Here is a 13283-nt window from a genome sequence, read left to right as displayed (position 1 = left end):
AAACTAATATGGGGCTTCACTGGAGCCCAGTAAAGTGACTGACCTGCCAGGATGCATAGCTGGTGACCAGAGTTTTAATCTTTCCATTCCAAACCGAGCCCTAGTCTTAACCCACCGCAAGAACCCACAACCCAGAAGCCCTCCCCGCCAACTACGTAAATACGCACGTTTCCCCACAAGCCTTCTTTCCCGGAGCTAAAGCCCAGCAACCTGAATTTTAACAGTGATTCCCACGCATATCGGCCAGTTGGAGACCTCGGCCCTGCACCTTCAGACCCCGCCTCTTCCGGAAAGGCCACGCACCGGGTCGGGCGCCCCCTCGTGGCTTCCAGGGGAAGTGGCCTGGGGCTCGACTGGTCTAGGGCTTCGAGTGGAAACCCCGCGTACCCAGTCAATGAGTGACCAGTGTGGGCCGCGCCGTGAACCCGGAGCAAGGGGCTTTTGGTCCGACGGTGAAAGTCGCCTGAGCCCGAGGTCCAGGTGTCGGAAGGCCACCCACGCCTCGAATCCAGAGCACAGCTCGGGATGTGAGGCCCCGCCCACCCTGAGCGCGTCACTCTCGCGCGCGCGCCCGCTACTGGCTTGCGCAACCGCCATATCTCCCCTTTAGCCGAGTGAAGTGGCTTGTTAGTAGAAGTCCGTGTGCACGGAAGAAAAGGTGAGTGTCTCGCCTCGAGGACAGCGGCCCGGGGTTGCAGGGCACACTCAGTCCAGGGTGCCCCCTCCTTAGGCTTGGCTAGCTGGGGCAAGCAACTACAGTCCCCCAGAGGCACAGCGCCACAGGGTTGCGCGAAGTAGTGACGTAAAATGTCTTGGCCGCTACCATTTCTCTGTTGGGGGTTGCGGGGGGGACGCGGTGGCGAAGGCTGATGACGGCTCTGATTGCGGGTAGAGGGTCGCGGGAGGTCAGTCGAGGTCTCCGAGCTACGGGTTTCAAAGCGCTGTCGCGAACCTTCCTGTTTAACCAATTTAAACTCACGATCTATTTACCCTTAGCTACAGATATCTGCTTACCGTCTACCCGCTGCCTTTCACCCCCGGGCTGGTCACTGAGCCAAACACCATTATTATTACTATTTCTTGGTCTTTATTTTGGCGTCATCTCAAGCTTACGGAAAATTTCAAGACTGTTCTTATAAAGAACTCCTGTATACTTAATTTTCCAATTAAGTTAGTTGCAGCTATGATGCCCCTTTACCTCTATATTTATAGGTACTTCAGTGTGTATTTTCTAAAAACAAGGACATTCTCCTACATTCAAAATCAGGTAACATCGATCTATTACCTAACCTGTAATCCGTACTTAAATGCTTCCAGTTGTCCTAGTAATGCCCTATGTTGAAACTACCTTTTTCTCTGCCAGGGCTCCTATCTGGTATCGCAGGATGCATTCGACTGTCTTTTATCTTTGGCCTCCTTCAGTCTGGAGCAGCTACCCAGTGTTCCTTGACTCTGATGACTGACATTTTTCAAGATTCCTGGCCGGTTGTTTGTAGATTTGGCTTTGGGGTTGTCTAAGATATCTTAGCTGCTAGACTCCTATGGACAGAGTTGGTGCTGACCACATTCAGAGGCTGGGCGTGTGTCTTGGGTGACTGAGGAGGACCAGCGACCAGCCACACCAGCCTCCAGACACACTCCCAGGCCTAGCTAGGCCAGACCCTTTCTGTGGTTGCCTCCCCTCTGGGGTTTTGCACTCATCTCACTGAGGTCTCTGGCTTTCCTGTAGCATCCATCCCAGAGCCATGGTCCATGCCTTCCTCATCCACACCTTGCGGGCCACGAAGGCTGAGGAGGGCCTTTGCCGAGTGCTTTACTCCTGCTTCTTTGGTACCGAGAATTCACCCAATGACGCACAGCCACATGGTGCTGAGAGGGACAGGCTTCTCCGAAAGGAGCAGATTTTGGCCGTGGCCAGGTAACACAGTCCAGCCCATTGAATACACACTGATTATGATAGGTTTTCTGGGGGGCACAGAGAAACAGGAGGACTAAGAAGCAGAGAGAAAGTTTTAGAGTAGTGCTTTCAAAGAGTCTTCCACAGTTGTCACAAGTATTATATGAAAAAGAGTTAAAGACATAATAATGCTATTATCATCATCATTTATTATAGTTAGCATTTATGGTAATTTTTTTGTAGTTAGCATTTATTGACCTGTATGTACTAAGCATTTTATGTTCTGAGCATTTCGTGTATATGAACTCATTTTATCTTTGAAACAGTCTTTTGAGGTAGGTACATTATCCCCACCTTACAGATGAGTAAACTGAGCTACAGAGAGTTAAAGAAATTTAACCTGTCTAAGATTATGCATCTAGAAAGTGAAAGAGTTGGGATTTGAGTGTAAGCAGTACAAATTAAATATGCTTTGCAGTGCAGGACTTTTCAGGGCCCTTAGTGTGCCTTTAAGCTTTATGAATCTCTAAGGAGGAGAGAGAATGTGGTTTATGGGAATCTGTGCCAAGAGCCTCCCAAAAGCCCAGGATCCACAGGGTACAGTTGGGAAACACTGTTCTAGATGGGATGGCTGACCTTGGACCTTCCCCTCCCAGACCCAGTCTGAACCAGCAGGTACCAGAATCTCCTGGCCCCTCTGTGTTTTCGGTGGGGAGATTAACACTCTGGGGCAACCCTGGGCCAGCCTCTTGTTTATCTCTTTGTTCTGCTGGGCTTCCTCCCCCTTATGTGGCACAGAAAACCAAACGTGTCTTTAAGAGCAGCCTGTACATGGCCCAGATTGGAAGGTGATTCATGAGAGATAAGAGAGTAATTTCAAAAGCTGGATGTCCAAGTGCAAGGTTTTTCTTTTTTATTTGGAGAGGGCTGCAGGATGGGGTGAGGGTGGAGAGGTTGGACAGCCTGGGTTGGACATAGCTTTTACTCCGCTTCTCATCTCTTGTTGAGATGTTGAGGAGGCCTCTGTGAAGCAGGTAGGGGCAGGATCTTCATCCCCTGGTGCCTTTTCCCAGCCCGAGGAGCTGTGTTCAGAACCTTCTCTTGGCCACATGGAGTGAAATGGTTCAGGGCCTGGAGGCTGGAGCCTGGATTCCCATCTGGGCTTATGCTCCCTGCTCTGTGGCCCTGGGCAGGTCACTTCACTTAGTCTTTCTGGGGCTCAGTTTCTGCATCTAGTTATGGGGATAATGGCAGCTCCCAGCTCCAGGGGTGGTCCTGAGGGTGACAGGTCAGTGACCCACCTATTCTCTACAGGCAGGTGGAGTCCATGTGCCAGCTGCAGCTGCAGGCATGCGGCCGGCCTGCTGTGGACCTGCAGCCCCAGTCCTCAGATGACCCAGTGCACCTGCGTGAGTCCCCATGTGGGGCCTTCCGCCTGACGGCAGGGGACCCTTTCCAGGAGCCTCGGACAGTGGTGTGGCTAGGTGTGCTCTCATTAGGCTTCGCCCTGGTGCTGAATGCCCACGAGAACCTGCTGCTGGCAGAGGGCACGCTTCGACTGCTGGCCCGCCTTCTCCTTGAGCACCTCCGGCTGCTGGTCCCCACTGCCAGCCTCCTGCTGCGGGCTGACTACATCGAGGGCATCCTCACCCGCTTCCTGCCCCATGGTCAGCTGCTCTTCCTCAATGACCAGTTTGTTCAGGGTCTGGAGAAAGAATTCAGTGCTGCCTGGCCCCGCTGACCCCTCAATGGGATGGGACTCCCTAAGAGGGCAAGGAGGGAGGATGGGGATAGACGGATATACAGCCAGGTAAAATTTGGCATCTGCCTCCTTCTCAGCCTCCTCCCAGCTCTGGTGTGCTGCCACACCCAGGACAAATGGTTGGGACAAGCTGGCAGAAAAGGGGGCCGGGGAGAGGGTAGAGAGGAGGAATCACAGAGCTTCCTATGCCTAGAGTGACCTCGTGACTTATTCAGACTGCTGCAGCGGGCCAGCCCCGCTTGTCCTTGACCCCACTTTCTCCCATCCCTGCCAGCCAGCCCCAAACAGTCCACCAGCCACTAGTGCTGGGGCAGTAAGGAACGGCCGCTTGGAACTCAGCCCACTTTCTTCCAAACCCATAGTCATCGCAGTGCAAAAGCAGTCTCTGAGATTTCGAGGGTCAGGGAGCTGGCTTCTGCCTTTGCACCTACTTAGGTGCCATCATCAAGGATTTTGTTAGCGAGGACCTGCTCAGTGTCCAGCCCCACCACAGTTCACAAAGGTGTGAGTTGTTCAGCAGAGAGGCTCCATAGCTCCTTTTGGCCCCAGCCCATGCCCACTGGCAGCCATGAGATAATCATGGGCTTACTTTGTCTGCAGGGAGAGAGGGTGGTGGTGGGTGAGAGAGGTCTGATGTTGTCCTTCTCAGTTTGAATTAAAAGCACTGAGTGTGTGATTTCATCCTCTGTTTCTGTGAGTTTGATTAATTCACGTCTTTTCCTGTGCCACTCTGAGCTGGGTGTCTGAGCCTTCGTGGTCAAGTATGTCCCCAAGAGACTTCTTGGGAGGTTCTCCACCTCTTGTCCCCCTCATCACTTCTGTCTCCTTAAATGCCTCCTTCGGATGGTAGCACTTGCTTCCTCTACCAAAATGTGGTGGGTTGGTGTGGATCCCTGAGAAGCATGGCCTGAGACAAGGATTAGGTACAAGCAGTTTATGTTGGAGGTGATCCCAGAAAGCACTGGAAGGGGTGGCAGACCATACAGGTGTGTTATCAAGGGTAGGTAGGGAGCTAAGTGCACTAAGTGCCCCTGGGGGCCAGTACACAGCAGTCACCTCTGAATGACCTCACCTGAGGGGTGAAGGACTGTGGGTGTTTGTCTGGAACCCCCTTCCGTCTGATTGTGAGTTGGTCCCAAGGCAAATTCCCTGGCTTTTTCTGCCCCCACAAAAAGCCCTTGGGCCTGCCTGCACCATGGTCAGGCCCAAAAGGTTATGGATGGGGCACCCAACTGCTGTTCGGGAGTCTTTACTCAGTAGCTCCTAGTGATGGTTTAAAATGATTCAGTTGGATAAAACCTCAGTTATATCTATTTTCACGATCTACTTGTGACGTGTGAGGTATGGCTTTCTTGCATGGGCAGAACGGGCCTCCTCCTAGGTGGTCAGTGTGCAGGTGTGGGCCTGGTCTCATGTTTGCCAAGTATTAGTTGCCCTTTCGGCACCCAGGAAGAACCCACCCACACTCACTTTGGAGGCAGCACCTGTGATTGGAGTTTTGCCCTTCCAATTCTGCAGTGAAGGCCATCAGCCATGCCATGCCTTCCGTCACCACCATCACTACTAGGACAAGGCCACCTTCTCCATCCTAGGGTGCCACAAATCACCCTCTGACCTTGAAGCACTAAAGGGACCTCAGTCTGTATTTGTGGCAAGCTGTGCCACTGGAAATGTCCCAGAGGCCCCCAGTGGGACACCCCTGCCCTGTAAAGTCTGCTTTCTTGGCCTGCTACTCCCCTCACTCCAGGCTGGTGGTCCTTGCCGAGTGGCTGTATTCTCACAAGAACAGGCCCCTCTGACTTTGGTTGAAGGGCTCAAGCTTGGGTGGTCTGAAACCTTTCTGCTTATTTTTCAAACTGAACTTGAGGAAGAGGGTGAGACCCTATTCCCCTAGAAGCTGTGGGAAATTAGCGTTAGGTGAGGCTTGTGGTGAGGCTTGAGGTGAGGCTACTTCCTCCCATCAAGTAGAGGAAACTGATACACAGAGAATGGCAGAGAGTGAGATCCTTCCCCGAGGCCACTGAGCCCCTGGTTTCCGTGGTTCCAGATGCCCAGTTAGTACCTGGGTTTCTTTAATCATTCGAGTTTGCCCAGTGCCCTTCTTTATATTCCCACTTTTGCCCCAGTACCTCTGAGCCAGGTTTCCACCACAACTTCTTTTTCATCGAGCCTGCCTTGGCCCTGACACTCTGCTGGGTGCTATGCATGGTATAAGATGACTTGCTAGGATTTTGATTGGGAATACATTGAATAGATGAAGATGAATTTGGGAAGAACTGACATCTTGACAATATTGAGTCTTCTATCCATGAACAGGGAATATCTCACCACTTATTTAGTTCTTTGATTCTTTCATCAGAGTTTTGTAGTTTTCCTTAAGGAGATCTTGTACACATTTTGTTAGATTTATATCTAAGTATTTCATTTTTGGGGGTGTTAATAGTAATTTTTTTTTTTTTTTTGCGGTATGCGGGCTTCTCACCGTTGTGGCCTCTCCCGTGGCAGAGCACAGGCTCCGGATGTGCAGGCTCAGTGGCCATGGCTCACGGGCCCAGCCGCTCCGCAGCATGTGGGATCTTCCCGGACTGGGGCACAAACCCGTGTCCCCTGCATCGGCAGGCAGACTCTCAACCACTGCGCCACCAGGGAAGCCCAGTAATGTATTTTTTTTTTAATTTTTTAAAATTTGTATTTATTTTTGGCTGTGTTGGGTCTTCGTTGCTGCATGCGGGCTTTCTCTAGTTGCGCCGAGTGGGGCTACTCTTCGTTGAGGTGCACGGGCTTCTCATTGTGGTGGCTTCTCTTGTTGCAGAGCACGGGCTCTAGGCGCGTGGGCTTCAGTTGTTGTGGCTCGCGGGCTCTAGAGCACAGGCTCAGTAGTTGTGGCGCACGGGCATAGTTGCTCCGCGGCATGTGGGATCTTCCCAGACCAGGGCTTAAACCTATGTCCCCTGCATTGGCAGGCAGATTCTTATCCACTGCGCCACCAGGGAAGCCCAGTAATGTACTTTTTATTAGTATTGAAGTATAGTTGATTTACAATGTTGCATTAGTTTCTGGTGTATAGCAAAGTGGTTCATTTATACATATATATACATATTCGTTTCCATTATGGCTTATTACAGGATATTGAGTATATTTCCCTGTGCTATACAGTAGGACCTTGCTGTTTATCTATTTTATATATAGTTGTTTGTACCTACTAATCTCAGAGTCCTAATTTATCCCTTCCCCACCCCCTCTTCCCCTTGGCAACCACAAGTCTGTTCTCTATGTCTATGAGTCTATTTCTGTTTTGTAAATAAGTTCATTTGTGTCATATTTTAGATGCCACATATAAGTGATATCATATGGTACTTGTCTTTCTCTTTGTGACTTACTTCACCTAGTATGATAATCTCTAGGTCCGTCCATGTTGCTGCAAATGGCATTATTTCCTTCTTTTTTATGGCTGAGTAGTGTTCCATTGTATGTATATATACCACATCTTCTTTATCCATTCATTTGTTGATAGACATTTAGGTTGCGTCCATGTCTTGGCTATTATAAATAGTGCTGCTGGGGACTTCCCTGGTGGTGCAGTGGTTAAGAATCTGCCTGCCCATGCAGGGGACATGGGTTCGAGCCCTGGTCCAGGAAGATCCCACATGACGCGGAGCAAGTAAGCCTGTGAGCCACAACTACTGAAGCCTGCGTGCCTAGAGCCTGTGCTCTGCAACAAGAGAAGTCACCGCAGTGAGAAGCACGTGTACTGCAAGGAAGAGTAACCCCTGCTCACCGCAACTAGAGAAAGCCTGCACGCAGCAACGAAGACCCAGTGCAGGCAAAAATAAATAAAATTCAAAAATAAATAAATAAATAAATCAGTAGTGCTGCTATGAATGTTGGGGTGCATGTATCTTTTCAGATTACAGTTTTCTCTTTTCCGGATATATGCCCAGGAGTGGGATTGCTATATCATATGGCAACTCTGTTTTTAGTATTTGAGGAACCTCCATACTGTTTTCCATAGTGGCTGCAATGGTAATGTATTTTTAATTTCAAATTCCATGTCTTCATTGTTGATATAGAGGAAAGGGAATGATTTTTGCATATTAACCTTATATCCTACAACTTTGCTATGATTGTTTATTAGTTCCAAGAGTTTTTTTGTTGATTCTTTCAGATTTTATGCATAGTTAGTCATGTCATCTGCTAACAGATATGGTTTTATTTCTTCCTTCCCAATTTACTTACCTTTTATTTCTTTTTTTTTTTTGATCTTATTGCATTAATTAGGACTTCCAGTACAATTTGAAAAGGAGTGGTGAGACGAGGCATCCTTGCTTTGTTGCTGATCTTAGTGGGAAGGTTTCTAGTTTCTCACCATTGAAGTATGATGTTTCTTGTAGGTTTTTGTAGATGTTCATTATCAGGTTGAGGAAGTTCCCCTCTATTTCTAGTTTGCTGAGCATTTTTATCATGAATGGATGTTGGATTTTGTAAAATACTTTTCCTGTATCTATTGGTATGATCATGTGATTTTTCTTCCTCAGTCTGTTGATGTGATGCCATTAATTAATTTTCAGATGTTGAGCCAGCCTTGCATACCTGGGATAAATCCTACTTGGTCATGGTGTATAATTCTTTACATATTGTTGGATTCTATTTGCTAATATTTTGTTGAGGACTTTTGCATCTGTGTTCATGAGTGATACTGGTCTGCAGTTTCCCTGCATGCCTTTGTCTGGTTTTGGTATTATGGTAATGCTGGCCTCATGGAATGAGGAAGTATTTCCTCTGCTTCTATATCTTCAGGAAAAGATTTTAGCAAATTGGTATATTTTCTTCCCTAAATGTTTGGCAGACTACCAGTGAATCCATTTGGGCCAGCCTTGAATTTTTATTTATTTATTTTAAAATTTATTTATTTATTTATTTAAATCAATTTTTATTGGTGTATAGTTGCTTTACAATGTTGTGTTAATTTCTACTTGAATTTTTAAAATGTTTATTGTTTTAATTAAATTTTGTTTTCTAAACAGGTAACATGGTTTAGAAATCAAAATGATAAAAATGTTTTTACTGAAAAACTTGGTCCTGCCTCTGTCCTCATCTACCCGGTTTCCCCCTCTGCCCTAATGTATAATAGCCTTCTAGGTTTCCTACATATCTTTCTATCTCTCTTTATACAAATATAAGCGAATACGTACTTTTTTTGGCTGCGTTGGGTCTTTGTTGCTGCACATGAGCTTTCTCTAGTTGCGGCAAGCAGGGGCTACTCTTCTCTGCAGTGCGCGGGCTTCTCATTGTGGTGGCTTCTCTTGTTGCAGAGCATGGGCTCTAGGTGCGTGGGCTTCAGTAGTCGTGGCACATGGCTCTCAGTAGTTACGGCGCACGGGCTTAGTTGCTCCATGGCATGTGTGATCTTCCCAGATCAGGGCGCAAACGTGTGTCCCCTGCATTGGCAGGCGGATTCTTAACCACTGTGCCACCAGGGAAGTCCCGTACGTGTATTTTTATTCTACTTCCTGCTTGCACGGTTTTCTTACACAATAGATTGCCTACTATATATAGGATTCTGCACTTGTTTGTTTCATTTAACAGTGTATCTTGGAGATCTTTTTATAGCAGTACATAGTATTATTATTCTTTTTTTATTCTTATCCATTGTGTGGATATATTGTAGTTCATTTAGCAAACTAAAAATTACTGTGAAACAGTTCACATTAAAAAAGTGCTTAGAATTATAAAATGAGCATCTAAGTACTAATCATTCAACTTTTTAAAAATAAATAAATTTATTTATTTATTTTTGGCTGCATTGGGTCTTCGTTGCTGCACGCGGGTTTTCTCTACTTGCGGCTAGCGGGGGCTTCAGTATTTGTGGCGTGCAGGCTCAGTAGTTGTGGCTGGCGGGCTTTAGAACGCAGGCTCAGTGGTTGTGGCACATGGGCTTAGTTGCTCCGCAGCATGTGGGATCTTCCCAGACCAGGGCTGGAACCCGTGTCCCCTGCATTGGCAGACGGATTCTTTTTTTTTTTTTATATAAATTTATTTTGTTTCTTTATTTTTGGCTGTGTTGGGTCTTTGTTGCTGTGTGTGGGCTTTCTCTAGTTGTGGCGAGTGGGGGCTACTCTTCCTTGCATTGCGCAGGCTTCTCATTGAGGTGGCTTCTCTTGCTGCGGAGCATGGGCTCTAGACATGCAGGCTTCAGTAGTTGTGGCACGCGGGCTTCAGTAGTAGTGGCTCGCAGGCTGTAGAACACAGGCTCACGGGCTTAGTTGCTCCGCAGCATGTGGGATCTTCCCGGACCAGGGCTCGAACCCATGTCCCTGCATTGGCAGGCGGATTCTTAACCACTGCGCCACCAGGGAAGTCCAACTCATTAATTTGTGCTTTTATTTTCATTAAGTCCTTCCTTCTGCTTTTATTTGGTTTATCTATAACTCTTTAAGGGTGCTTATTAATTCTTCTATTTTCAGTCTTTTTTACAAAATTGGTATTAGCGGATTTCTCCTGGCAGTCCAGTGATTAAGATTCAGCGCTTCCACTGCAGGGGGTGCAGGTTCGATCCATGGTGGGGGAACTAGGATCCCACATGCTGTGCAGAGTGGCCAAAAGAAAAAAAAAATTGGTATTAGTGTTTAAGTTATGAATTTTCCTCTGACTGCTGCTTTAGCTGTATCCTACAGGGGTTCTGACATTTAGTATTTTCACTGTTGATATTTTCTAGAAAATCTAGTTTCTTTTTTTTTTTTTTCGGTACGCGGGCCTCTCACTGTTGTGGCCTCTCCTGTGTGGAGCACAGGCTCCGGACGCGCAGGCTCAGCAGCCATGGCTCACGGGCCCAGCTGCTCCGCGGCATGTGGGATCTTCCCCGACTGGGGCACGAACCCGTGTCACCTGCATTGGCAGGCGGACTCTCAACCACTGTGCCATCAGGGAAGCCCCATTTTTTTTTTTTTTCCTCTCTGATTCCCTATTTTTGTACAATTTCCTAAGAACAATATTCCTGAGTTCTTATATGTTAAAAAACATTTTTTTGGAGCCTTTATACTTGCTCTTTTTGCCTGGGTGCCCCAAAGATTCTTTGTTTTCTAGTAATATTACTAGACTATATATTTTAGTATAAACATTGTTTTTTTCAAATGTATATTGAAATCCTTTTTTATTTTAGAAACACTTTCCTGAATTATATTTTTAAATAGCTATTGTATTTCATTGTTTTTGTTCCTTTCAGGTATGCCAGTTATGCACTACTTGGCTCTCCTTTGCCTGTCATCCATAGCTTTCTTTTTTCCCCCATAATCCTCTGAACATGGCAGATCCCAGGAAGCAGGAAAAGAAAAAGCACGCCCTGAAGATGAATCTTGTATTTCAGTGAGATAGGAACTGCATCACAATGGCACCCCTGGACTCAGTTTAGCTTAACGTAGGAGAGAGCCTGCAGGCTATGAAGTTCATGAGGTTCACCCATGTGATTCAGATCTCTGCCTTCTGGGTGGTTTGAGGTCTTCCACCCCTGTGGAGCTGGCCCATCCTTCAGTATTCCAATACCAGTTGCTTGAGCCCTCATCCTGCCTGAAGTGGGATACTCGGTACTGCCCCAGCACATCATATGTCTCCTGGCCATCACTTGTTCTCATCTTCTGATTTTGCGGCATTGTCCTTCTCACTTGGGTCTCAGTGCATGTGGCTCCTCCCTTCTCTCTGCCCTGATGTGTCTGCAAAGAATACATGCTCTTTTATATTGTGTCTCTTGTTTTCTACATTATACTTAACACCTGGCACATAGCAGGCCCCCAGAGAATCAGGTATCTGGGTATAGCAGACTTTTACTAAAGTTTAGGGGGATAGAGGAGAGTTATAGAATCACAGAGCAAAAAACTTAAGATTGATTGTTAGACACTTGTGTTCCCTCAGTCTCTTGACCATTCCCCCCAAGGGGGTCTTCTCACTCCTAGTTCCCCCTGGTCCTTGGCTTCCCATCAACTTCCAGGTTGCTCCCTTCTGCTTTATTATTATTATTTCTTTTTTACTAAAAACTGTTTTTCCTTCTTCTTTTTATTGTGAAATATACATAACATAAAATTGACCATTGTAACCATTTTTTAAATGTATAATTTAGTGGCATTAAGTACACTTTTACATTATTGTATCTTTTTTTTTTTTTTTGACTGCACTGCGTGCCATGCAGGATCTTAGTTCCCTGGCGGGGAATTGAACCTACACCCCCTGCAGTGGAAGCGCAGGGTCTTAACGACTGGACTGTCAGGGAAGATCCTGTACTAATTTTTAATAGCTTTCTTCACCCCACCCCCATTATATGTGTTTATTTATGTGTTTTATAGTTTAATGTTTCTTTTTCCCGTCAGATTATAATCTCCAAGAGGGTTTATATTGTCTCTTGTTTTCTACATTATACTTAACACCTTGGCACATAGCAGACCAGGTGAATGAATGAATTCATATTGAATGAATGAATGCATGAATGAATAGGTGGTTTATAGAAGCCGCTTGGGGCCAAGGATTCTGCAACATCACCAAGTAACAACTTTTTCTTTCTCCTGCGAAGCAGATAGAAACAATAGACTGTGTTATCTCTCAAGGTAGGTACTGCCCAGGATCACAAGTCCCTTTCCCAGGTGATAAGCTGCTTGTTGCAGCAAAGGAAACATCATGTAGCATCTGCATGTTTCCTGCTGCAAGGCCCTCTGTGTTCAGAAGTTATGAGTTACACTGGCTTGCTTTCACATTTCTATTAATGAATAAGAATGATCTTTCCCCTCAGTGTTCTGAAAGAGGTTAGAGTTATGATTGGCTGTTACTATAGGCCTATGATTTCTGCCCCTAGGAAAGGTGAGTAAAAAAGTGGTCAGAACTCCTGCTCTTTCTGAAAGTCACCTGGAGATGACTTTATCCATCCTAGTTATACAAGCCACACAAGCTTGAGGGCCCAGAAGTCTTTGGACCAGCAGAGATTCCACCTTCAGCTAGAGCTGGGAGCAGAGCATTTACTGTCTGGGCATTGTTTGTAATTGATACTTAATCAGAAGCAAAAGGACATTAAAACCCTTTGATAGGTCTCTGGCTCATGTGGCCCTGTAATATCCATGTGATAAAAACAAAGTAAGGGGCTTCCCTGGTGGCACAGTTAAGAATCCGCCTGCCAGTGCAGGGGACGTGGGTTCAAGCCCTGGTCCGGGAAGATCCCACATACCTCAGAGCAACTAAGCCCATGTGCCACAACTATGGAGCCTGCGCTCTAGAGCCCACGAGCCACAGCTCCTGAAGCCTGCGCGTCTAGAGCCCACGTTCCGCAACAAGAGTAGCCACTGCAATGAGAAGCCCGCGCAGCGCAACAAAGAGTAGCCCCCGCTTGCCACAACTAGAGAAAGCCCGCACTCAGCAACGAAGACCCAACGCAGCCAAAAATAAATGATAATTTTAAAAAAAAATCTTAAAAAACAAAAAACAGGGCTTCCCTGGTGGCGCAGTGGTTGAGAGTCCACCTGCTGATGCACGAGACACAGGTTCGTGCCCCGGTCCGGGAAGATCCCACATGCCGCGGAGCGGCTGGACCCGTGAACCATGGCCGCTGAGCCTGCGCGTCCAGAGCCTGTGCTCCGCAACGGCAGAGGC

At 47.0% G+C, this 13283-nt stretch overlaps 1 protein-coding gene across 4 annotated transcripts in view; it reads left to right on the top strand.

Annotated features, from left to right (window-relative positions):
* The first annotated feature begins 499 nt into the window (after positions 1 to 499).
* Positions 500 to 13283, top strand: part of AP5S1 (adaptor related protein complex 5 subunit sigma 1) — a 39954-nt gene continuing 27170 nt past the window's right edge. The window contains exons 1-3 of one of the 4 annotated variants that reach the window (XM_030847481.3): positions 500 to 658; positions 1730 to 1918; positions 3212 to 4579. In XM_030847481.3, coding sequence (XP_030703341.2) covers positions 1746 to 1918; positions 3212 to 3638 — 600 coding nt within the window. In that variant the 5' untranslated portion in view covers positions 500 to 658; positions 1730 to 1745 and the 3' untranslated portion in view covers positions 3639 to 4579. Of the gene's footprint in view, positions 659 to 1729; positions 1919 to 3211; positions 4580 to 13283 lie in introns of those variants that run through there. The other 3 variants (XM_030847602.3, XM_030847604.3, XM_030847603.3) reach the window with 3 other exon arrangements.

This window comes from Globicephala melas, chromosome 15 (assembly GCF_963455315.2).
Source record: "Globicephala melas chromosome 15, mGloMel1.2, whole genome shotgun sequence".
Classification (NCBI taxonomy): Eukaryota; Metazoa; Chordata; class Mammalia; order Artiodactyla; family Delphinidae; genus Globicephala; species Globicephala melas.
The sequence above is the reverse complement of the archived record's forward strand: the minus strand, read 5'-3'. Positions and strand labels throughout refer to the sequence as shown.